General features: G+C 49.1%; 1 protein-coding gene across 2 annotated transcripts in view; it reads right to left on the bottom strand.

Moving 5' to 3' along the window:
* LOC140426614 (LIM/homeobox protein Lhx4-like) overlaps positions 1–26,853 on the bottom strand; it is a 117,922-nt gene that overhangs the window by 32,646 nt on the left and 58,423 nt on the right. The window contains exon 1 of one of the 2 annotated variants that reach the window (XM_072511604.1): positions 23,914–24,070. The exons of the other annotated variant lie outside the window; for it this stretch is intronic. Coding sequence (XP_072367705.1) covers positions 23,914–24,002 — 89 coding nt within the window. The 5' untranslated portion in view covers positions 24,003–24,070. Of the gene's footprint in view, positions 1–23,913; positions 24,071–26,853 lie in introns of those variants that run through there. 2 annotated transcript variants of the gene reach the window in all.

The following is a 26,853-nucleotide window of genomic DNA, read 5'->3' on the forward strand; positions in this document are numbered from 1 at the left end:
TGGCATATGGGCGGCCAAGATTTCTACAAGTGAAGTTTATATGGATGGAGGTGGATGGGAAGCCAGTAAGGGCAAAAGTGCAAAAGTCTTCGCAAAAAAATGCAGGCAAGAGGTTTGCTGGTTTGGAGAAGCTTGGTAAAAGGTGTGGGGGAGAGGTGGTGAGGGGGTGGCCATATAGAATCACAGAATAATATGGCACAGAAAAGGCCCTTCGGCCCATCAAGTCTGCACCGACGAATGCAAAACACCTGACCTGCCTACCTAACCCCATTTGCCAGCACGTGGCACCCCCTCCAGGGCAATCACAGAGTTCCTATAATGTGATGACCAGAACTGCACACAGCACTCAGCCGCTGCCTCGCAAAGGTTCTCTTCAACTCCAACATGGCCTCCCTGCTTTTGTGCCTCGATTGATAAAACGCAAGTGTCCCATAAGCTTTTTTCACTATCTTATTAATCACCCTTCTGCCTTCAGAGATCTATGGACAAACATGCCAAGGTCCCTTTGTTCCTCTGAACTTTCCAGGTCATGCCATTCATTGTTACATTAATCTTATTACAGGGTGATGTGGAAACAGGAAAAAAATAGGAAAGTGCTGAACCACGTGAGCAGTCCAACGAAGCTGGGGCTTTGTACTTCATGGTTGTAAATACTAAAGATTACTGAGTGGGAATATATCTTGTATCCAACAGCACAATGTTTGCTACATCACACCAGTGACCATGCTTCAAAACTACATAGTGGGATGTAAAGTGCTTTTTTGGGACATCCTGCAATGTGCCGTATAAATTTAAGTTTGTTCTGTCTTTCATAGAATCATGGAATGATGGAATCCCTACAGTGCAGAAGGAGGCCACTCGTCCCATCGAGTCTGCATCGAACCTCCGAACGAGCACCCTACCTAGGCCCAATTCCCCACCCGATCCCCGTAACCTCACCTAACCTTTGCACATTAAGGGTAATTTAGCATGGCCAATCCACCTAACCAGCACATTTTTGGACTGAGGAGGAAACTGGAGCACCCGGAGGAAACCCACATAAACACGGGGAGAATGTGCAAATTCCACACAGTCACCAGAGGCCGGAATTGAACCCGGGTCCCCGGCGTTGTGAGGCTGCAGTGTTAACATGTCACGGAGAGGTTGAGGGAGACGATGAATGCTAGCGTACTGCAGTTATCATTAGAGCTGGTATGCCTTTTACATTTGGCATGGGTGGCCTCAAAACCAATGAGATGGCAGAAGCCTCAGACACATTTTAAACATGGCACCGACAGCCAACTGCATGATTAAGGTGCATAGCGACAGGACAGACATTGAAGATGGGGGAACATTTGGAGAAGCTAATGGGTGGATGATGGCTACTTCGAGAAGTGGTTGAAGATGGTAGTTTTATAAAGATGAGACAGACCATGCCTGAAAAATGGAACCATTAACTGTTATGTGGATGTGGAGAAGAGGAAAGATAACTGAGCAGTTAGGAATTAGTTTGTAGCAGTGTGGGGGTGGACAGGGTTGGACCAAAGCTCAAGGGATCAGGAATAGGTCTCTGGAAGAAATGAGCTTAGAGAGGGTAGGCAGAATATAAGTGAAGCTATAGGGCGAAAGGCACCTTCACAGATGAGTGCTAGCTGGGAACTGATTAATAACAAGACAGAATTAGCAACAGTGGAAGCTGTGGCACCAATCTCAATCTACAAGATCCCTGAGTTCTTTGCTGTTGGTGTTGATTTTGAGGCCGTGTTAGCTGTCAGTGTGAATGACAAAAGGGACAGAAAGTTCGGTGAGAATTGGAATGCACGATTCCCGTCAGCGAGATCACAGATTTTGGATTTCCAGGTTACTTCCTGGTGGCGTAACGAAAAAAGTGCCATGGAAGGCCAGGAACCTCAATTTAACTCATTGCAATATCATTAGCGCGCTCTCCTGCTGGGACTTTCCCCCTCAACCAATATTCGACGGTCACAAGTGGCGGTTTACAACAGCTGTATGAAAACGAGAACCTGGCGACCCATCTCCGAAGGGAATATCGGAGGTGAGCGCTCGGGTGGCCATTACCCTCCGGAGGGACAGTCGCAGAGGGGGTAGCAGAGAGAATGCGGGGGACCCAGATAAGTTCAATTCAAGGCCCGGAGGTGGGGGGTGGGGGAGGGAGTATTACGTATCGGCATCTCGGGAGGTGGGGCAGTGTTTTTTTCATGTCTGTGGGCCTCTTGGTTTTAAGGGGGTCTGGCAGCTGGCATGCGGGCAGAACTTCCCATGTTCTTCTTTCTGGGCTTGTGGTAGTATAACCGCTGAGGCATTGCCCTTCCTGAGTGGCAGCTGGAAAGTGGGTAGGAGCAGGTGAATCAACCCTGTCAGCACTGGAGGTGACTGTGAAGTTCTTGGGTGGGGTACCATGAGAGGTCAGGCTGAATGGGCAGAGTGGGGACTCTGACAAGGGTGTTTTCCAGCCTCATGAGGCCTGCTGACCCTCATGTGGAGGGCGGATGGCACCAGTGACAATAAACACCCACACTCAAGCAACGCTGTGAAGCCAGAGGGTAAGAGCTGTATGGAACGTCAAGGTCACAGGTTCTGGAGGCCAGGCGGTCAGGTATTAGTGTCTGGGTGGCGGGTTGTTCAAGTTGGAAGGCTCGTTTAATCCGCAGCCCATGAGAGCTGGGGGATAAGAGTGCCCTCTAAGGATGAAGTTGACATGCAAATTGCAGTCTTCAGGTGTGCCTCATCTGCTACAAGGGGAAGCTAGTTGCCTACTCAGGTCTCTGACCTTTCCTTGACAAGTCAGTTGTGTGAATTTAGTCAGCATTGCAATGCATTAGTGTGCCACTGATTGGGGAGCAATGTTTAACACTTTGGAAGCCTAGACCCCAAGCATTGAATGCTCATACTCTTGTCTACAAAAGAGAGGTGCCACAGATGTGGCCCCAATGCAAGGTGCTATGGCGAAGTTGCTCACCAGTCATCCTGTTCAAGGGATAAGGGAGGGCTGGCAGCATCTTGTTGCCCCAGGAGGGCAGAATGTGATCCACTCAATTTTCTGAATTCCTCACCCTTGAGGGTGTTACATGATCTGCTGAGGCTCTCAAGGGTCGAACGTAATCATTCAGCTGGAGTTGAGAGGGACAACAGCGGGGAAGTGGCTATTGTGTGACAGGGAGGGAGTGAGTTTCAGTGGCAAGGTCCGCATAGGTGGGAGTCCCAGATCCTGAGAGTGCTGTGGGGGCAGGGTATTCACAGGATTCCTCAGCGCTCAGTTTAATGTTCTCTTCCTTTCAGTTCTTGATTCAGGAGAATTATGGAGCCAGTCGAGTTGGCAATTTGGTGGTCTGCTGCGCTCTGCACAACCTAGTGCCACAGTTGGGTGAGCAGCTGGACTAGGAGGATATGAAGAAGCGCCACATCTCCTCGGACAAAGAGGATGTCAAAGAGGGTAGTGAGTGGCAACCCATGGAGGAGGAGGAGAAAGGACCTCAGCGATGGCCAGGGCCCGCTTGGGGTGCAGGGTTATTGGCTCTCGATTTGGCAACATCCACAGTAAGGTGTGAAGACCTCTCCCAGCGTGGGGTCTGACATCCTCTCACTACTGCAGTGTCTGCGGGAGGTCATCGTGATGGTAGCTACATTCATGGACAGGGCGATAAAGTGATTGGCCTGAAACTGCAGGAGAATGATGATGACTTGCAGTGAGGACAGAGCGATGCTCCTCTCATCCTCAGCGAAATGACTGACTCCTGCCTGATAGACAGCAAATGTGACCTGCCACTGAAAAGGCTGAGCATGGGACACAGAGAAGCTCACTGACAAATATAGAACACAGAACATAGAACGATACAGCGCAGTACAGGCCCTTCGGCCCACGATGTTGCACCGAAACAAAAGCCATCTAACCTACACTATGCCATTATCATCCATATGCTTATCCAATAAACTTTTAAATGCCCTCAATGTTGGTGAGTTCACTACTGTTGCAGGTAGGGCATTCCACGGCCTCACCACTCTTTGCGTAAAGAACCTACCTCTGACCTCTGTCCTATATCTATTACCCCTCAGTTTAAAGCTATGTCCCCTCGTGCCAGCCATTTCCATCCGTGGGAGAAGGCTCTCACTGTCCACCGTATCTAACCCCCTGATCATTTTGTATGCCTCTATTAAGTGTCCTCTTAACCTTCTTCTCTCCAACAAAAACAACCTCAGGTCCATCAGCCTTTCCTCATAAGATTTTCCCTCCATACCAGGCAACATCCTGGTAAATCTCCTCCGCACCCTCTCCAAAGCCTCCACGTCCTTCCTATAATGCGGTGACCAGAACTGTACACAATACTCCAAATGCGGCCGTACCAGAGTTTTGTACAGCTGCAACATGACCTCATGACTCCGGAACTCAATCCCTCTACCAATAAAGGCCAACACTCCATAGGCCTTCTTCACAATCCTATCAACCTGCGTGGCAACTTTCAGGGTTCTATGTGCATGGACACCTAGATCCCTCTGCTCATCCACACTTCCAAGAACTTTACCATTAGCCAAATATTCCGCATTTCTGTTATTCCTTCCAAAGTGAATCACCTCACACTTCTCTACATTAAACTCCATTTGCCACCTCTCAGCCCAGCCTTGCAGCTTATCTATGTCCCTCTGTAACCTGCTACATCCTTCCACACTGTCGACAACACCACCGACTTTAGTGTCGTCTGCAAATTTACTCACCCACCCTTCTGCGCCCTCCTCTAGGTCATTGATGAAAATGACAAACAGCAACGGCCCCAGAACTGATCCTTGTGGTACGCCACTTGTAACTGAACTCCATTCTGAACATTTCCCATCAACCACCACCTTCTGTCTTCTTTCAGCTAGCCAATTTCTGATCCACATCTCTAAATCACCCTCAATCCCCAGCCTCCGTATTTTCTGCAATAGCCTACCGTGGGGAACCTTATCAAACGCTTTGTTGAAATCCATATACACCACATCAGCTGCTCTACCCTCGTCTACCTGTTCAGTCACCTTCTCAAAGAACTCGATAAGGTTTGTGAGGCATGACCTACCCTTCACAAAGCCATACTGACTATCCCTGATCATATTATTCCTATCTAAATGATTATAAATCTTGTCTCTTATAATCCCCTCCAAGACTTTACCCACTACAGACATGAGGCTCACTGGTCTATAGTTGCCAGGGTTTCCTCTACTCCCCTTTTTGAACAAAGGGACCACATTTGCTATCCTCCAGTCCTCTGGCACTATTCCTGTAGCCAATGATGACATAAAAATCAAAGCCAAAGGCCCAGCAATCTCTTCCCTGGCCTCCCAGAGAATCCTAGGATAAATCCCATCAGGCCCCGGGGACTTATCTATTTTCAGCCTGTCCAGAATTGCCAACACCTCTTCCCTACGTACCTCAATGCCATCTATTCCAATAGCCTGGGTCTCAGCGTTCTCCTCCACAACATTATCTTTTTTCTGAGTGAATACTGACGAAAAATATTCATTTAGTATCTCGCCTATCTCTTCAGACTCCACACACAACTTCCCATCTCTGTCCTTGACTGGCCCTACTCTTACCCTAGTCATTCGCTTATTCCTGACATACCTATAGAAAGCTTTTGGGTTTTCCTTGATCCTACCTGCCAAATACTTCTCATGTCCCCTCCTTGCTCGTCTTAGCTCTCTCTTTAGATCCTTCCTCGCTACCTTGTAACTATCCATCGCCCCAACCGAAACTTCACACCTCATCTTCACATAGGCCTCCTTCTTCCTCTTAACAAGAGATTCCACTTCTTTGGTAAACCACGGTTCCCTCGCTCTACGCCCTCCTCCCTGCCTGACCGGTACGTACTTATCAAGAACACGCAGTAGCTGTTCCTTGAACAAGCTCCACTTATCCAGTGTGCCCAACACTTGCAGCCTACTTCTCCAACCTATCCCCCCCAAGTCACGTCTAATGGCATCATAATTGCCCTTCCCCCAGCTATAACTCTTGCCCTGCGGTGTATACTTATCCCTTTCGATCACTAACGTAAACGTCACCGAATTGTGGTCACTGTCCCCAAAGTGCTCTCCTACCTCCAAATCCAATACCTGGCCTGGTTCATTACCCAAAACCAAATCCAACGTGGCCTCGCCTCTTGTTGGCCTGTCAACATATTGGACGAAATTCTCCCCCAACGACGCGATGTCCGCCGACTGGCGCCCAAAACGGCGCCAATCAGATGGGCATCGCGCCACCCCAAAGGGGCGACATTGAGGGGCTAGGCCGGCGCCGGAGGGATTGCCGCCCCGCCAGCTGGCGGAAACGGCGTTTGTTGCCCCGCCAGCTGGCGCGGAAATGACATCCCCGGGCGGCGCATGCGCGGGAGCGTCAGCGGCCGCTGACAGTTTCCCACGCATGCGCAGTGGGGAGGGTCTCTTCCGCCTCCGCGATGGTGGAGGCCGTTACAGAGGCGGAAGTGAAAGAGTGCCCCCACGGCACAGGCCCGCCCGCGGATCGGTGGGCCCCGATCGCGGGCCAGGCCACCGTGGGGGCACCCCCCGGGGTCAGATCGCCCCGCGCCCCCCCCAGGACCCCGGAGCCCGCCCACCCGCCTTGTCCCGCCGGTAAATACCTACTTTAATTTACGCCGGCGGGACAGGCAATTTCTCGGCGGGACTTCTGCCCATCCGGGCCGGAGAATTGAGCAGGGGGACCCGCCAACCGGCGCAGCCCGATTCCCGCCCCCGGCCAATCTCCGGTACGGGAGACTTCGGCAACCGGCGGAGGCGGGATTCACGGCAGCCCCCGGCGATTCTCCAACCCGCTGGGGGGTCGGAGAATGACACCCCCTGTGTCAGGAAACCCTCCTGCACACATTGTACAAAAAACGACCCATCTAATGTACTCGAACTATATCTTTTCCAGTCAATATTTGGAAAGTTAAACTCTCCCATAATAACTACCCTGTTACTTTCGCTCTTATCCAGGATCATCCTCGCCATCCTTTCCTCTACATCCCGAGAACTATTTGGAGGCCTATAGAAAACTCCCAACAGGGTGACCTCTCCTTTCCTGTTTCTAACCTCAGCCCATACTACCTCGGAAGATGAGTCCCCATCTAGCATCCTCTCCGCCACCGTAATACTGATCTTGACTAGCAGCGCCACACCTCCCCCTCTTTTGCCTCCTTCTCTGAGCTTACTAAAACACCTAAACCCCGGAACCTGCAACATCCATTCCTGTCCCTGCTCTATCCATGTCTCCGAAATGGCCACAACATCGAAGTCCCAGGTACCAACCCATGCTGCCAGTTCCCCTACCTTATTTCGTATACTCCTGGCATTGAAGTAGACACACTTCAAACCACCTACCTGAACACTGGCCCCCTCCTGCGACGTCAAATCTGTCCTCCTGACCTCTATACTCTCATTCTCCCGTACCCTAAAACTACAATCCAGGTTCCCATGCCCCTGCTGCATTAGTTTAAACCCCCCCAAAGAGCATTAACAAATCTCCCCCCCAGGATATTTGTGCCCCTCAGGTTCAGATGTAGACCATCCTGTCTGTAGAGGTCCCACCTTCCCCAGAAAGAGCTCCAGTTATCCAGAAATCTGAATCCCTCCCGCCTGCACCATCCCTGTAGCCACGTGTTTAAATGCTCTCTCTCCCTATTCCTCATCTCACTATCACGTGGCATGGGCAACAACCCAGAGATAACAACTCTGTTTGTTCTAGTTCTGAGCTTCCATCCTAGCTCCCTGAAAGCCTACCTGACATCCTTGTCCCCTTTCCTACCTATGTTGTTAGTGCCAATGTGGACCACGACTTGGGGCTGCTCCCCCGCCCCCTTAAGGACCCGGAAAACATCAGCTGCTGTTGCCTCCTCTGAGGTCAGGGGTCCCGGTGTTTTCCTCCACTACGTACGAGATGGACACATTCCCAACATGTTTTCAGCCCTTGGCATCCTCTTCTCTTGGGATTAATGGCAGACAAGCGACGCCTTAGTGTTAATGTTGGTGGTGGGGGTGGGGGGAAAGTGACAGCAGTGGCACGTCTTAACTGTGTTGTCAGTGTGGGATGTGGGAGAGACATAGCACTGCCACTCTCACAGTGCACGGTGATGAAGCGCCGAATGTGCATGGGGGATTGCGGAGCACAGCGCCATAAAATGATAGTCAACAGTATTTGTATGGGTGAACAAAGTGCGACATCTAGTATGCACAACTGAGGATCAGGTGGCATGCTGCCTTCCACACCCTGTTGTAGAGGTGAGCTTGCCGGGAGTCCTCTGGAGGGCCGGAACCTTGAGGGTCCGGGCCTATATTCAGGCTGCACATGTGTTGCAGTGCTGCTCTCCTTGGTGTATGGGGTTGGAGGTTTGTCGGTCACAGGGATGGCGGTGTCAGATGGACTGAACATCCTCAGGGTCTCGTGGGTGAAAGGCCCAAGTCTGTGTTCCTGCTGCTCCTTTTCCCTTTGGGTGTCACACGGTTCCTCCATGGGGTAGAAGAGCAGCTGGAGTGAGATCCAGAAGCCCCACCATCCTCTGCCATTGGATTCCCACTGGTGCCTGCACCATGCACCATGGAGCTCATGCCCTCAGCCATGAAGATCATGAGCTGAACCATGGAGCAGACATCCCCTGCCCCATGGAGTGCACATCCTGCAGCAAGGTGTTCACTGCAGATGCCACCCTCGCAGTGTTGGCCCCATTGTGTTGGAATGATGGCACCATCGCATCGGACAGAAGGCGAGGGAGTCCTCCAGTCTCCACCTCACCATTGAAGTCCAAGGAAGGATGGCGTCATCTCTTCCTGATGCTCACGACTCTGCCTCTGTAGCTCCAACAGGTCAGGGATGACTGGACCCAAGGGCACATCAATGGCCCAGGGTTCAGCAGAGTCCTGGGCTCCAGCATCCTTCTGAGCGCCAGATCCCTGGGACGTTCCTTGCTCCACCTGCTATGGATCATCAGCTGTGAGGTGCTCACTGGTGAATGACCCAGAAGCCTGCTTACTAGTTAAACCCACCAAGGTGTGAATATCTGCTCTGGTGGAGGGTGTGGATGACAGCTGTGATGCTTGTCTCCGAGATGTCTCCCTCGGAGCTGCTCTGGTCTGTGGTCTCCAGAGGACACAAGAATGGTCTGGTTGACTGATGGATCTGGAAGGGAAGCGAGATGGCATTAGTGCATTATAGGGGATAAATGACAGGAGAAAGTTAACTCATGTGATGCTTGCACCATGGCTATATGTATCGAGGGATCTCACTGTTGTCTGCTGTCCCCACCTCATCCTCTGCACAGGTGCGGTCATGCTCCTCACCGGTCAGCTCAAGGGCGTTAGGCTTCTTGGAAGGCACAATGAGAAGTGTTGGGACCCCGTGAGGTAGCTGGGAGAGAGAGGTGTGATTGGGGGCAGTGGAAGATGTTAGGAGGCAGACTTACCCTGGCTGCATGGAGAAGATCATTCATCTTCTTCTGGCACTGTTGCCCTGTCCTCTGATGGAGCGAGCTGGCACTCACTATCGTGGTCACATCCTCCCAGGTGGGATTGATGACCTTGCTTGATGCATGTTCATGCAATCGCAGGGTACCAGATGTCACACCTCTGCTCCACACCATCCAGGAGTTTGGTGAGGGCTCCCTCCATGAATCCTGCTACTGTCTTTCTGGCATCCATCCCCCCCCAACTGGACTTGGAGCAAATACCGGGAGGGCGTTTGAAAGGAGCGCTCCACTGGTTACAAAGATTACGGGCAAAATTCTCCCCCAACGGTGGGATGCCCGCCGACTGGCGCCAAAGCCGGCGCCAATCAGACGGGCATCGCGCCGGCCCAAAGGTGCGGAAGTCTCCGCATCTTTGGCGGCCTAGCCCCAACATTGAGGGGCTAGGCCGACGCCGGAGGGATTTCCGCCCCGCCAGCTGGCGGAAATGGCGTTTGTTGCCCCGCCAGCTGGCGCGGAAATGCGGCGCATGCGCGGGAGCGTCAGCGGCCGCTGTCAGTTTCCCAGCGCATGCGCGGGAGCGTCAGCGGCCGCTGTCAGTTTCCCGCGCATGCGCAGTGGGGAGAGTCTCTTCCGCCTCCGCCATGGCCCCCGATCGCGGGCCAGGCCACCGTGGGGGCACCCCCCGGGGTCAGATCGCACCCCCCCAGGACCCCGGAGCCCACCCACGCCGCCTGGTCCCGCCGGTAAATACCAGGTTTAATTTACGCCGGCGGGACAGGCAATTCCTGGGCGGGACTTCGGCCCATCCGGGCCGGAGAATCCAGTGGGGGGTCCCGCCAACCGGCGCGGCCGGATTCCCGCCCCCGCCCAATCTCCGGGAGCGGAGACTTCGGCGGGGGCGGGGGCGGGATTCACGGCGGCCAACGGCCATTCTCCGACCCGGCGGGGGGGTCGGAGAATGACGCCCTACGTTTTCCTGGGGTGAGCATGTCAAAGGCAAGCCGCCACGAGCATGACGTGAACCATGTGGGAATAAAAATTGTTAAAGAGGCTGAATATTCGGCGTGGTTTCCCACCGGATACTTCCGGGTTTTCTCAGCGGAACCGATACTTTGAAAAAAAGTGGTCAGAATTTTCCCGGAGAATATGGCTCTCTGGAGCCAAGGACTTCTGGGTTATCGTTGTCCTCCAGGATAAACATGGAGTAATAAAGGGATATGACTGAGGTGAGGGAGGTAATCGTGATGAAGAAAGGTCTCTTGATGACTGATGAGTCAGGAGGTTTTGGTTCCTAAAAGTTTAACTTTCGATATTTGCTGATAGATAATAATGAATACACATGATTTATGTTGCTTCTTTTCTGCATTTTTTAAAAATGCGAACCTTGGGATAACTAATATATAGAAGTGACAGTATTTCTATAAAATAATACTTGACTTTGAATTTACATCTAATCTCTTTAATCCTGCTCTCACTTTCCTCAACACCCCTGCCCACCATTTTGTTTCCTATCTGTTTTAATGTATTGCCTCATATAACGGGTGCTATCTAAATTCATAGATTATCATAGAATTTACAGTGCAGAAGGAGGCCATTTGGCCCATCGAGTCTGCACCGGCTCTTGGAAAGAGCACCCTACCCAAGGTCAACACCTCCACCCTATCCCCATACCCCAGTAACCCCACCCAACACTAAGGGCAATTTTGGACACCAAGGGCAATTTATCACGGCCAATCCATCTAACCTGCACATCTTTGGACTGTGGGAGGAAACCGGAGCACCCGGAGGAAACCCACGCACACACGGAGAGGATGTGCAAACTCCACACAGACAGTGACCCAAGCCAGAATCAAACCTGGGACCCTGGAGCTGTGAAGCAATTGTGCTATCCACAATGCTACATTGCTGTTCAAGCTCTGGTTTGAGCCAAAATTGTCAGGAAGGCTGAGCAGTTAGTTGATGGGAGGCACTTGCATCCTTTCAATGAGTAATGCAGAGAAGTGAATGTTTGTTGACATTTACAAACCTCAATGTTCAGATGAAGTCGATAAATTGCTTAAGTCTGGCTATCGCAGTTTGTGATGTCTACCAACTGCTTGATGCAACACTGGTCAGTCACACACTCACGATCATGCCATTCTACATGCAATTTACTGGAAATAGGAGGTGATTTTATTCATATATTGGTACAGGTATGCTATTACTTGTGACAAGAAGTGCAATAAAATTCAATTGCACTGCAATTCAAACTATGCTGGATGACATCATTTCAATTAAAATCCTATCTCTGTGTCGGCAATACTGCAATGTTATAACCTACCTCAGATGTGGACTTCTGCTCAGTGTTGTCACACACCAGGGTACTACAGGCCTGGCTTTATGCAATTGTTCCAGTGCTATCGTGTTCCATTGGCTAATCGGCCTTGTTATACAATACAACTATGTTTATTGTATATGTGGCTGGATATGATCCATGAAAGAGCATTGACCTGAAACGTTAACTCTGTTTCTCTCTCCACAGATGCTGCCTGACCTGCTGGCTATTTCCAGCATTTTCTATTGTAATATTAATGTACCATAAGGACAGTGAGCAGTCCATGACACTATAGACAAATGTACAAAAGGCACATTGAATTCTCCATGGTATAATACATTAATAAACTAAAGGGCTGCCATTGATCTGCTTTATTTGCTCTACCAGGTGTGATGCACAATTTTGGTGTTTGGACTTGTTTCGAAATTTTACCACGACTTTGCTTCTTTGTTGATAGCTGTGCCTTATCCCTGATAAGTGCTGATAGCTGGAATTCTCTGGCCATTCTCAGGTGGCGGGATTCTCTCATCCCGCTGGCAGCACACCTCTGCCCACAGGGTTCCTGGTGGGGACGGGTGGCTTCAATGGGAAATCCCATTGACAGTGGCGGGAGCAGAGAATCCCGCCGTCAACGAACAGCGCGCCGCCTCCCACCGCCGAGAAACACGTGACTGGGAGGCCGGAGAATCCCGCCCGATGTTTCTCTATATCATGGTCATTTTCCTCTCGCCACTCATGAGATTTACAGACAGTTTAGCTCAAGTCTCTGAAAGATGCACCTGTGGATTGCATCTCTTACTCAATTCCAGTTAGCTTCACCAGAAACTGTATTCACATAACACAGAAAGAGGCCATTCAGCCTAACTAGTCCAGGTTGGTGTTATCCACTTAAGACTCTGCCCATCTTTCAAAGAACAACAAACAAAGAACAATACAGCACAGGAACAGGCTCTTTGGCCCTCCAAGCCTGTGCCGACCATGGTACCTGCCTAAACCAAAACCGTCTGCACTTACGGAGTCCGTATCCTTCCATTCCCACCCTATTCATATATTTGTCTAGATGTCCCTTAAATGCCACTATCGTACCTGCTCCCACCACCTTCCCAGGCAGCGCGTTCCATATATTTACCACCCTCTGTGTAAAAAACCTGCCTCGCACATCTGTTCTAAACTTTTCCCCACGCACTTTAAACCTATGTCCCCTAGTACTTGACTCTCCTACTCTAGGAAAGAGCATCTGACGATCCATTCTGTCCATGCCACTCATAATTTTGTAGACCTTTATTAGGTTGTCTCTCAACCTCCGTCGTTTCAGTGAGAACAGACCGAGTTTATCTAACTTCTCCTCATAGCTAATGCCCTCCATACCAGGCAACATCCTAGTAAACCGCTTCTGTACCCTTTCCAAAGCATCCACATCCTTCTGGTAGTGTGGCGACCAGAATTGTACACAATATTCCAAATGAGGCCTAACTAAGGTCCTGTACAACTGCAACTCATTTTTCCTCATCTAAATCTACCGTTCTGACAATATATTCCCCTCTCCCTCATACATTTGTCTAGTTTGTCTAAAGTATCAGTATTGGGCACGATCAAATGGCATTGTCACGCCCGACCCGGTGACGGGTCGAGGCAGTTGTGAAATTTGCGACACTCGAAAGGCCTTGTGAGATCAAACAAGATCTCAAGAGACGTCGCGATCTGGATCTCATCATCGATAGGCGAGATCAGTCATGATATGCAGACACACACATGACATACAGACAAGCAGCTAATGGACACAGAGAACAGGACATGACCAATAAGCAGGCAGGACACTCAGGGGTGGGATCTGACTATAAAAGACAGGCGGCACTCACACTCTACCTCTTTCCACTGATGAACATCTAGAGAGTCAGTCAAGGGTGTTGTTCCAATCACACACCTCCACCACATGGCTAAGAGCTAGTCTGGTTCAGTCAGACAGAGTAACCACACTTAAGTTAGCAGAGAGTCGAACTCACAGAGAACTGTGCTAACTGTGCTATTAGTTCAATAAACCTGATTGAACTAACTTCAAGGTCTGGAGTATCTTTCTGATCTAAGGTGCATCCAGTTGCAGCCAGTGTTAGACCAGTGTACCTAACACGACATGATACCAGGAGACTACAAATTTACAGTGGCTTACCTCAGTCCGTTCCGTGACAACCAGCGAATGTATCCCGGCACCATGGAGAAGATTCAGGCTCCTCACCAGCTCAGGACCTCCGGCAATCTCAGAGCCAACTGGCGGATATTCAGGCAAAAGTTTCTGCTGTCCATCGAAGCGTCAGACCTCGAGGGTGCGTCTGATGCAAGAAAGATTGCGCTTCTCCTCTCAACAGCGGGTGATCATGCCATCCAACTCTTCATCTCGTTTAACTTCACCGAAGGCCAGGACAAGACAAAGTTGCTGACTCCATGATCAGAGACCAAATCGTGTTTGGAGTTCACTCTGATCCTCTGAGGGAGCAGCTCTTAAAAATCAAGCATATGACCCTGCCAGTCGCGATTGAAACATGTACAGTGCATGAGCACGCAAAAAATCGGTATTCTCAATACAAATCAGCTGAAAACTAGAAACTTGCCTCCCACGAGGTAGTGAGTGTGCTAGCCCTCTCTTGAATGCAGCGCCTCAGCATTGAAGACAGCGCCCATTTTGCGCGCTTTTCCCAGAGCCCCATACATGCGCGATGCGAATAGGATAACTAAGCGGCCGGCACCCACACTGCGCAGGAGCAGACGTCTGCCGACCGCACTGCGCATGTGCGACGACGTACACCGCGTCACAACGTCATGACGTGCCCGAATTGTGGCAAGGCCCACTTAAAGGGACACTGCCCTGCAAGGGGCAGGCGATGTTTAAACTGCGGGAAGCCTGGACACTATGCAGCCTTGTGCAGGTCTGCACCACCAGTCAGAGGTCAGCGCTCCCAATTCCGACGACCGCACGTCCAGAATGTGCAACGACGATTACAAGATTCTGATCCTGGCAGTACAACGGATCCAGAGGACGAGTGCCTGGAGTTCGCCTACTGAGTGGGCATCATTACCACATGTGAACATGCCATACCTAACTCATTCGCATTCAGTCCATCCTCGCTGTGGATTCGGAGGACGAATGGTGTGCGGTGATGCAGGTCAACCGCTGCTCCATCCAGTTCAAGCTGGACACAGGTGCTTCTGCCAACCTCCTCTCACAGGCAGACTTCAAACGCATCAAGAAGCCCCCCAAGGTCCTTCCAGCAGCCTGCCAGTTCCTGGACTATAATGGTAATGCCATCACAGCACTGGGGTCCTGCCATCTACTCATCTCCAACCGGAGTACCCATGCACGGCTAAGGTTTGAAATTGTCAAGCCGGACAGGGCATCCCTACCGGGTGCGCATGCCTGCAAAAAGCTAAACCTGGTGCAGCGGGTTTATTCCACAACATCCTCCAACGTGGATCTTCAAGCTGGCATTGACGACATCCTCGCTCAGTATCCAGATGTGTTTGACGGGATGGGCACTTTGCCATATCGGTACAAGATCTTACTGCGACCTGATGCCAAGCCAGTGGTCCATGCGCCACGCCGGGTGCCGGCTCCGCTGAAGGAGCGCCTGAAGGAACAGCTCAAGGAGCTGCAGCAGCAGGGGATCATTTCCAGGGTAATCGAACCGACTGACTGGGTCAGCTCGATTGTGGTGGTTAAAAAACCCTCTGGAGACCTGCGCATCTGCATTGATCCCATGGATCTCATCCAGAATATAATGCGTGAACACTACCCCATCCCGAAGCGGGAGGAACTCACCAGTGAGATGGCACATGCACGGTTTTTCACGAAGTTAGATGCGTCACATGGATTCTGTCAAACACAGCTGGATGAGTCCAGCAGAAGGCTCTGCACCTTCAACACACCGTTTGGCAGGTACTGCTATAACCGTATGCCGTTCCGCATCGTCTCAGCATCGGAGATATTTCATCGTTTCATGGAGCAGATGATGGAGGGCATCGAAGGGGTTCGTATGTACCGGACGACGTCATCATATGGTCCACGACCTCTGAGGAGCATGTTTCCCGTCTCCAGCAGGTATTCCGCAATGTCCACGCCAATGGCCTGAAGCTGAACAGGGCCAAATGTTGCTTTGGCATGTCGACACTCAAGTTCCTAGGAGACCAGATCTCTCAGCAGGGCGTGTGCCCTGACACAGACAAGATCAAGGCCATCGCAGCCATGAAGGTCCTGGAAGACAAGAAGGCGGTATTGCGCTTCCTGGGCATGGTCAATTTTCTGGGCAAGTTCATCCCAAACATGGCCTCACACACCACTGCCCTACAAAACCTAGTGAAGAAGTCTATTGCCTTCGAGTGGAAGGCGGCCCATCAGGCAGAGTGGTTGGAGCTGAAAGCCAAGCTCACCACTGCACCCGTAATGGCATTTTTCAACCCAGACAGGGAAACGAAAATCTCGACAGATGCGAGCCAGGCTGGCATTGGTGCGGTCCCGCTGCAACGCGATGATACCTTATCCTGGGCACCGGTTGCCTACGCATCAAGGGCAATGACGCCCACCGAAATCGAGAAGGAATGCCTGGGCCTTCTCACTGGCATTCTCAAGTTTCACTACTATGTCTACGGCCTGCCGTCATTCACAGTCGAGACAGATCACAGGCCCCTGGTCCACATTATCCACAAGGATCTTAATGACATGATGCCTCGGTTGCAGCGCATCCTCCTCAAACTCAGACGGTACGACTTTGACCTGGTCTACACGCCTGGCAAGGAGCTCACCATTGCCGATACACTGTCCCACTCCATCACTGTGCCTAGTGAACCACTGAACGCCATCCGGCAAATTGAGTCACAGGTGCAGCTGCGTGCTAGCACCCTCCCGACATCTGATGAGAAGGTGATTCGTATCCGTGAGAAGACAGCCAAAGACCCCCTCTTGCAGCGTGTTATGCAACACCTAGCCAAAGCTGGCAAAAAGGGCAGTGCCCTCAAATTTTCAATGTAAAGGGCGACCTGACGGTGGCTGATGGTATCCTCCTCAAACTGGACCGGATTGTAATTCCACACAGTCTCCAGAGCTTGGTGCTCCGTCAAATCCATGAGGGCCACCTGGGTGTGGAAAAGTGCAGACGCAGAGCCAGGCAGGCTGTCTACTGGCCCGGGATCAGCCAGGACATCGCGAACATGGTCCTTAACTGTGCGACCTGTGAACGCTTCCAGCCAGCGCAGTGGAAGGAGACACTTCAGCAGCATGAAATCGAAACCTCTCCATGGTCCAAGGTTGGCATCAACCTCTTCATGCAAATGATTTTGTGTTCATCATTGATTACTTTTCCAATTACCCTGAAGTCGTGAAGCTCTCAGACCTTACATCTCAGACCGTCATCAAGACTTGTAAGGAGACATTCTCCAGGCATGGTATCCCACTCACTGTCATGAGTGACAATGGCCCGTGCTTCAGCAGCCATGAATGGTCTCTGTTTGCCCAGTCGTATCAGTTCAAACACGTCACTTCCAGCCCACACTATCCGCAGTCAAGCGGAAAAGTTGAGAAAGGGGTGCACATAGTGAAGCAGCTCATCTGCAAGGCCGTGGATTCCGCGTCAGACAATCACCTTGCGTACAGGGCGACCCTTCTGTCCACTGGCATGACGTCGGCTCAACTCCTGATGAACAGGGACCTGCGAACGACACTTCCAGCCATACACGTGCCCAACCTGGATCACCTCCTGGTGCTGCAGAAGGTGCAGCAACTCCGAGACCGGCAAAAACAGGGCTATGATGCTCATGCCACCGATTTGCCTGTGTTATCCCCATCAGACACTGTTCGGGTCAAGATCCCTGATGGAGGCTGGTCAGCTCCAGCTGTTGTTGTTCGACAGGCTGCCCCCTGCTCGTATGTTGTTCGTATGGCTGATGGTTCTGTTGTGCGACAAAACAGATGGGCGCAGCGCAAAGTTGCCTGCCCACAACCACATTATTCTCCGTTTCCTTCTGTTGTTTTGCCACCTCCTGATACCTCGACTCACTAGGCCACCAGTCAGGCTTCAATCCCGCCCATCAAGGCGCTGTCGTCCCCACCACCACCTCTCCGGCAGTCGACCAGGATCAGACGTAAGCCATCGAGACTGGACCTTATAAACATTTGTTCTGTTTGCTATGTTCTGTGTTCTCGCATTAGACAGCAGTTTTTACATGTACATATGTTCACATCCACTGCATGTATATATGTTAATTATGGCCTATTCTTGTAAATACGTTCACATATGTCATCCAAACATGAAAAAAAGGAGAGATGTCATGATATGCAGACACACACATAATGATATACAGACAAGCAGCTAATGGACACAGAGACCAGGACATGACCAATAAGCAGGCAGGACACTCAGGGGTGGGATCTGACTATAAAAGACACAAGGCACTCACACACCACCTCTTTCCACTGATGAACATCTATGAGTCAGTCAAGGGTGTTGTTCCAATCACACACCTCCACCACGTGGCTAAGAGCTAGTCTGGTTCAGTCAGAGAGTAACCACACTGAAGTTAGCAGAGAGTCAAACTCACAGAGAACTGTGCTAACTGTGCTATTAGTTCAATAAACCTGATTGAACTAACTTCAAGGTCTGGAGTGTCTTTCTGATCTAAGCTGCATCCAGTTGCAGCCAGTGTTAGACCAGTGTACCTAACACGACAAGATCTAGATTAATATGTTCAATAAGCTCATTTAAATATGTTTGTGCGCGATTCTCCCGAGGCCGGGGTACTAACGCCCTTGCCTGGGAGACCTCGCCATGGCGCTGTTTAGCACTGGTCCACACAACGTGAACCAGGCGAAACAGAACCTTGAGGGGGGTGTCTCTCAGGCTATCGGAGGCAGGTAGTTGGATATCGGCGTGGTGGTACCCTGGCACTCCGTTAGTATCTGGGTACCTTGGCACTGCCAGTCCAGCACCTTGGCATTGCCAGGCCGGCAGGTGCACTGCCAGGGTGCCAGGCTGGCAGTGCCAAGGTGCCCAGTTGCCAGGGATCGGGCCTGTGGGTGCCCTGCCATTTCGAGGCAGGGTGAGGGGGGGTTCAAGGACCCCCTAAGAGGTAGGTTGGGTGACGCGGTAGGGTAAGTGTGGCCTTGGTGGAGGAAAAAACCCACAGAGTTCTATCTGATAGCGGGGTCATTCTCCTGTGCTGCGGGCGCCAAGAAAGACCCTGTTATATGCTCCCAAAATGGGACTCTGTTTTTTGCGCATTAAATCGTGCTCATTATTTGCTCCAACCATTCCTTGTGGTAGTAAGTTCCATATGCTCACCACTCTTTGGGTAAATAAGTTTTTTTTCCTGAATTCTCCAATGGTTTGCTTGGTAACCATCTCATAATAACACCCTCTAGTTATGCTCTTCCCCAGTAGATGAAATATCCATTCTTTCAACACATTTTATAATTTCTAAAGACCTCTATTAGCTCACCCCTTAGCCTTATTTTTTCAAGACAAAAGTGATACAACCTGTTCATCCCTTTCTGATATGTATACCCATGCCAACAGTTTTGAGTAGTTGTGCAGAGTTCTGAGGTTGAATTCTTTGGAGGAGGATGAACAAACAAAGAACAAAGAAAAGCACAACTCAGGAACAGGCCCTTCGGCCCTCCAAGCCTGCCCGACCATGCTGCCCGTCTAACCTAAAAACATCTACACTTCCAGGATCCATATCCCTCTATTCCCATCCTATTCATGTATTTGTCAATACGCCCCTTAAACGTCACTATCGTACCTGGTTCCATCACCTCCTCCGGCAGCGAGTTCCACGCACCCACTACCTTCTGTGTAAATCCTTCCTTTGCACCTTAAACCTATGTCCCCTAGTAATTGACTCTTCCACCTTGGGAAAACGCATCTCACTATCCAACCCCATTGCCCAGGATGGTGGGTCCCTGGGTTGGAACGTTGCCAGTGACAGCCAATGAACAGCCCATTTCCAGGGCTGTCATCCAGGTGCAGATGGTGGCCCATTCCAGCCCACCTATTAAAAGAGCCTGTAGTTCAGCAGCCTTCACAACACCATCGCCAGTGGTGGCCAGAGCAGCAGCTGCATCACAAAGAAGAGGACACCTCAATGCCAAGGCCCTCTTGAAGACCAGTGAATTTATTTTGAGGGAAGCCAGGGCCAGACAGTCAGACTTTGGCAATTAAGGGTGGGGGCTAGTTGTTCCAGTGGTCAAGCCTTGGGATGGGGCATCCATTACTGGGAGAAGGGTGCGGGGGAGGGAGGCATAGTGGGCCATAGAGTACCCATTGGGAATCCACTGGGATTTACCGCCCCATATGAGCATCATGCCCTCCCAGTTATAGGTAAGACGTCTGGGATGGGCGAGGAAAGTGGATTTTGTGACACAATATGCCACATTCTGGGAAGCCACACCACTGAGATTCCTTGTCTGAGCAATATGACAAGGCGGCAAGAAGGCGTTGAGTTTGCTTCCCATACCTTCCCCCTCTAACTTATCTTCCCAACCGTGCCCCCAGCCATTACAATTGCACCAGGAGAATTCAGCGCCTTGTCTTGAGCAAATGAATTAGTGTTTTTCTTCCCCAGGACCTCTGAGGAAAATTAGCATGAATATTGACTTTTGCATGAAGGAGGTAATGGTCTGTCTAACATTTATCATTTATCGCTGCTTTGCTGATCTTGATAATGTTGTTGTTGTCCTTTCTCCTGACTAAGTGGCAATCAATCAAGTGGCAATGTTTGGAACAAGGATACACCCAGGATATAATGTTCTTATTTGGCAGCCAGAGGGTGGTAGTAATCATCAGACTGTGTTCCAACCCATTTCCTTAGGAGCAGAAAGTTATTGCTGTTGTCATTTTTGATGTCATGTTTGTCAAACATACCCCACCAGGTTGAATTTTCTGACACAATACCAGCATTATTCCTGATTATTGATCAATGAGTTTGTCATTTGGAGACACTGGAGAGATGGTGCAAGCTAGATCTTTGCAGAATTAGATTTTTGTTTTGTTTGGGTTTGGTCACCATCGGTGCATTGGCACTGATGATGTCTGCCTGATGTTCCCCAGCAAGAGGCAACATTAGTCTCACCTGGTCTTCAAAGCCTTTGCCAAATGTTCTCAAATGTATTTGCAATACTGGATTGAACAGAAAAACTAACATCATCCTCACAACATTTCTCTTCGGGTAAACTATTCATCAAGGCGAGTGTCACTTAGTTCTGGAATTACTATTTTATATCGGTGGCAGTGTTAATCCTTGGAAATACATTCCATGAATGCTCAGACATTCCAGCAGCAATGCTGTGCGGTTTTCCCATTGACTGTGACACACTGACCAGCGAACAGAAATGTGGGCAATTACAGGGGAGATTTTCGAACCCTTTCTCCATGCAAATCTGCCGTCTTCACTCCATACCCCACTTTTCAAAACCTTACCCTTGATGCTTCTATCCTTGCAAGTTACCACCCCGTCATCAACCTCCATGAAAGTATGTTTTCACCTCCAAAATCCGGTCTTCCCTGAGACTCCATTTCTGAGCCTCCCCCATTCAAGTTTAGGTATCTTGCCGCAGCACAGAAACAGCCCTAATCAAAGTCATTATATAACTGTGAACATGGCAAACAATTCCTCCTCATGCTTCTCAACCTGTCTGCAGCCTTTGGCATGATTGACCACTCCATTCTCTTCCAATATCTCCCCTCCCTTGTTCAGCCAGCTGGCACTGCCCTTGCTTGATTCAATTTCTATATCCAATCATAGCCAACTGCCATGGCTTCTCTTCCTCCTGCCACACCATTACCTCTAGCTTTTGCCAAGGATTTATCTTCGGTCTACTGGTATTTCTCATCTGTATGCTTCTCTGGATGACACCATCTGAAAACAAAACATCGAGTTCCATATATACAAGGGTGGCAGCCAGCTCTACCTCACCAGTGCCTCTCACAACCCCTTCACTGCCTTCGATTTCTCATCATTTGTCTGACATCCAGTATTGGATGAGCAGAGATCTCTTCTAATTAAATACTGGGACGATTGAAGGTATTCTCTCAGATCTCTGCCACAACTGCCATCCTCTCCTGGTCACTGTCTGAGGTTAAACCTTGGTGCTTTGCAACTTTGGCATCCTCTTTGAACCTGACCATATCCTCTCCATCACCAAAATGGCCTTCCCCCACCCAGTTTCCACCCCTGCCGTGGCTCATCTGCTCTAAAAAATGCCTAATCTTTGCTGCTGTTATCTCAAGTTTTGACCATTCCAATGATTTTCAGGCTGCTACCTTGGAAAACTTGAGCTCTAAACCTCTGCTGCCCATATTCTAACTCACAGCAAGTTCCTTTCAACCTGATCTACTTGGCTCTGACTCTACCAATGTGCCCTTCCCATTGCTGTAATCTCTTCCAGCCCTACAAACCTTAGAGATCTCTGCACTCCTCAAATTCTGATCCCTAGCAGATTTGCAGTCATTGTTGCTGAAACATTCGACCTGTGGCTGCCTAAGGCACTATGCTCTGGATCTCCCTTGCTAACTCTCTCCATCTTCCTTGCTCCTCTTTTAACATGCTCCTTAAAACCTAACTCTTCATCCATATTCTTGGCCACCTTTCCCAGTATTTCCATCTGTGGTATGGTTCAAAAAATAGGGTTTCTGTTTGATAACACTCCTGTGAAGTGCTTGGGAATGTTTTACTACAGCAAGAGGTGTTATATCAATCCAAGTTATTGTTGCAGTTGAGCAATGCTGTCCTAAAAATGTTTGCCAGGAACTGCCTAACTGCATTGCGGCTTCATTCACTGAGGAACAACACTACGCCCTGAGCTATCTGTGTGGAGGTATCCACCTACTGCTGCCAGTGCAATCTCACCTACTTTTCTGCTCAGTCACCAAAGCTCTCGTGAAATGAAGGTTTTGAATACAATGATGAGGAAGAATTAGATATAAGATTTGTTCAGGCAAAATCATGCTTAATGAGGTTTCGATGAAGCAATGAGATGGTTATGAGCTTAATTCGGTGATTCAATGATTCTATGAATAAATAAGACACTGACAACTAAACAGAAAACAGAGAGTAAGGGATGGTGATAGTTACTCTAACCGGTAGAAAATGGTGTTCAACAGGGATTGGTACTCTTCATGAATCATTTGGACTCAGGAATCAGAAATGTAAAATAAAAATGGGTGACACCAAATTGGGACTGTAGTTAATAATGAGGAAGACTTTGACAAAATACAAGGTGGCATTAATAAACTTACAGAATGTGTATTTTAATGGCAAATAACTTTCATTGCAGATTAATGTGAAATGTTACATTTTGATTCGAGCAATATGGAGCACATCCACTCCTTGGAAAATAAGAATCTAGATGGAACAGAGGTGCAAAGGGATTTGAGGGTATACATTCACAAATCATTAAAGGTGGCAACACAGATTTAAAAGCCTTAAAATGCAAACACAACATTGAGGTTAGTGCCAAGGAAAATAGAATAGAGATGTGTTAAACTTGTATAGAAACTTGCTTTGACCACACTGAGAATTCAATGCTTAGTTCTGTTTGTCATATTCTTAAAAAAGACATAAAAGCACTGGATAATACACAACAAAGCTTTACAAGGATGACACCAGAACTGAACCGGTCCAACTAACAGGCTGAGACATTTGCTTCTGGAAAAGAGAAGACTGAGAGGTGACAGGAATTTATGGAGAGTGTTCAATAGTGTAGTCATGGATTAAATGTTCCCACTTGTTGGGGGTGGTGGTGGGGGGTGGCGGGGGGGTTAAAACTACAGACCATAAACATAGACTAGTCACTAATAAATCCAATGGCGAAATTGGAGAAAACGTTTTCACTCAAGTGGACCATGAGTGTGGGGATTCCACTGCGAAAATTGAATAGTTAAGACAAATAACTAACAGGCTTTTCAGAAGAAGCTAGATAACTAAATTCGGGCAAAAGGGACGGAAGGATACCGTTAGATGAAGTGAGATGGGGAGGGGGTCATGAGGACCATAAACGCTTGTTGGGCCGGATGGCATGTTCCTGTGCTGAAGTAACCTCATCCCCCGCCAAAACTGCCAAATGATGAAATGACTGGTGACGTCTGGAGGTGGGAGGGCTGATGGCTGGCAGTACCTACAACCCACACCTATACTTACCGTCTGAACTTTCCACAAAGACTTTCCACCACCTTTTCCGGAGAGGTTCGGGTATCTGCCCAGTCGCGCGTCGAATTGCCCACAGCCATCCTCGTGCACCATGCAGATGAGTGTCTGTTCTATCACCCGGGATACAAATCCGCAGGCTCCCCTCACCTAGTTTAGCCTGCGAGCCGACGCAGTTTTCCGGGGTGTGGCCGTCGCCGTGCACAGGCGACTACTTGGAGCCATAGGTGAGAGTTGTGAAAGCAGAGAGGACCAAAGATTGCGGACCATCCAAGGGATGCGGCATGTCCCCAGTCAGAGGCACTACCTCTTTTGCTTATCACTACACCCCATGGCACAATTATTAATGGACTATAGGGACACGAGCATTTAAAAATGTAGAAAATGAATGTACTCTACCAAAAATGCGCATTCCTTGACATTCACGGATTGTAGACATTTTAAATGCTTACTGGCCTTGTATATTTCAGTACTATAGGGTAAATTGACTATGCTGTGAAACAGTATATTAATGAGCTGTTTGGATGCAAAATATTGCAGTGCGATGCTGTTTTCAAGCTCTCCATGAAGCAGTATATCATTGTACTAAAGGGTCTTCAAGTGTCCAATTGTGCAGTATGGTAATGTACATGGGAAAATTAAATATTCCATGACACAGGATATTAATGTACTATAGGGTCTTTGGAAACGTATATCAATTTACCAATAGGCACAGTGAGTACTCCAAGAATGTTGTGGTTACAGCAGCAGGCCAGAGTCTGGGAATTCTGTGGTCAGGGACTCATCATACCCCCTCCAAAAGCATTTCTACCAACTACAAACCAGGAGCCCGTAGGAATAGTCCCCACTTGCCTGGATAAGTGCCGCTCCAACACTGAAGAAGCTTAACAACATTGTGAACAAAGCAGCCCGATTGATTGGCATCCCATTAACCACCTTAAATATTTATTTCCTCCACCATTGACACTGCAACAACTCACCAAAGCTGCTTAGATGGCACCTCCCAAATATGTGCCCCCAACTATGTAGAAGTGCAGAGGCCGCAGACGCATGGGAACCAATGCCCCTCCCCCCACCCCACCCCCATCTCCCTTCACCTGCAATTTCCTCTCCAAGTAGCACACCATCCTGACTTGGAACTGTATTGCTGTTCCATGACTGCCGCTGGGTCAAATTCTTGGAATCTCGCCCTCCCCTCCCACCTATCAGTACTGTGGGTGTTCCTTCACCACATAGACTGTAGAGGCTCGAGAAGGTGGCTCAACACCACCTTCTCATGGGAAATTAGGGATGAATATGAAATAGTGGCCTGACCAGTGACACCCACATCCCATGAATTAACATTTTGTCTTTTTATAAAAAGGATATCAGGAAAGCTGAATTAAAAGAGCTAGTTTTTAAGAAGGTGAGAGGTAGAAAGGTTAGAAATTTAAGAACAGAATTCCAGAGTTTAGGATCCAGGCAACTGAAGGAATGACCATGAATGACGGCACGATTAAAATCAGTGGTGCATAAGAGACCAGAATTAGAGGAACTCAAAGATCTCAGAGGGTTGTGAGGCTGGAGGACGATACATAGATATATAGAAGATAGGAGCAGGAGGAGGCCTTTTGGCCTTTAGAGCCTGCTCCGCCATTTATCACGATCATGGCTAATCATCCAACTCAATATCCCAATCCTGCTTTCTCCCCATAACCTTTGATCCCATTCGTCCCAAGTGCGATATCTAGCCACCTCTTGAATATATTCAATGTTTTAGCATTAACTACTTCCTGTGGTAATGAATTCCACAGGCTCACAACTCTTTGGGTGAAGAAATGTCTCATCATCTCTGTCCGAAATGGTTTACCCATAATCCTCAGACTGCGACCCCTGGTTCTGGGCACACATCATTGGGAACATCCTCCCTGCATCTGCCCTGTCTCGTCCTGTTAGAATTTTATAAGTATAAGTATAAGTTAGAAAGTTAGAAAGATAGGACGGGGTGAGGCCCAGGCAGGATATGAAAACAAGGACATAAATTTTAAAGTTGATGTGCAGCTTAACTGGGAGGAAGCGAGCACTAGGAGCTTGGTTGAACGGGTGTTGATGCGATTAGAATACAGGCAGCAATGTTTAAAATGAGCTCAGGTTTATATTGGATGGACAATGAGAGGTTGGTCAGGAGAGCTTCAAAATAGTCAAATTTAGGAGTAAATAGATGAGCTGAGGCAGGGGCGCAGGAGGACAATGTTACACAAGTGACATTAGGTGGTCTTAGTCATATGCTCGGAAGCTCATCTTGGTACTTCATGACATATTGTAATACAGTCACAACAAGTGTTTCATGGTGTAGTATATTAACATGCTAAAAGGATGCTGAACACTCCATGAAACAGCATCTTAATGTGTCTTGGAACATTCAGCATCCATCACACAATACACTAATGTACTATGGAATATCAAGCACATTTTGACACAGTATATGAATATGGTAGTATTCCATGAGCATTCCATGACATAGAACGAATGTACCACAGGGTCATCGAATCCGCCATGCCAGAGAATATAAACCACTTGTAATAAGGTGGCACAGGCCTAGGGCCTGGGGGCATGCAGACAGGATTTCAACACAAAGCTCAGCTCTTCTTCTGTTGACTTTGCCGCAGTGTCCACTTCTTTTCCCAGGAGTCTTCCCCTCATACTGTGACCCTGTCTCCCATATTCAGAAATCCTATATTCCCTGACCCATCCCTCGGGCATTTTAACTTCACTGGGCATTTTCATTTGGAGCTTCCAAGTGACATGGCCATTTCAATTTTTCTACTACACTCACTGATTCAAACCTAAATTGCTTTGAATTTGTTGCACTCCATTCTCTCAGGTTCACTCCTAGTACTGTCATTAAATCTGCTTACAAGGATGCCGTTGTTGTTTGGCAAGCACACGTTTACC

This window comes from Scyliorhinus torazame, chromosome 7 (genome assembly GCF_047496885.1).
Source record: "Scyliorhinus torazame isolate Kashiwa2021f chromosome 7, sScyTor2.1, whole genome shotgun sequence".
NCBI classification, from domain to species: domain Eukaryota; kingdom Metazoa; phylum Chordata; class Chondrichthyes; order Carcharhiniformes; family Scyliorhinidae; genus Scyliorhinus; species Scyliorhinus torazame.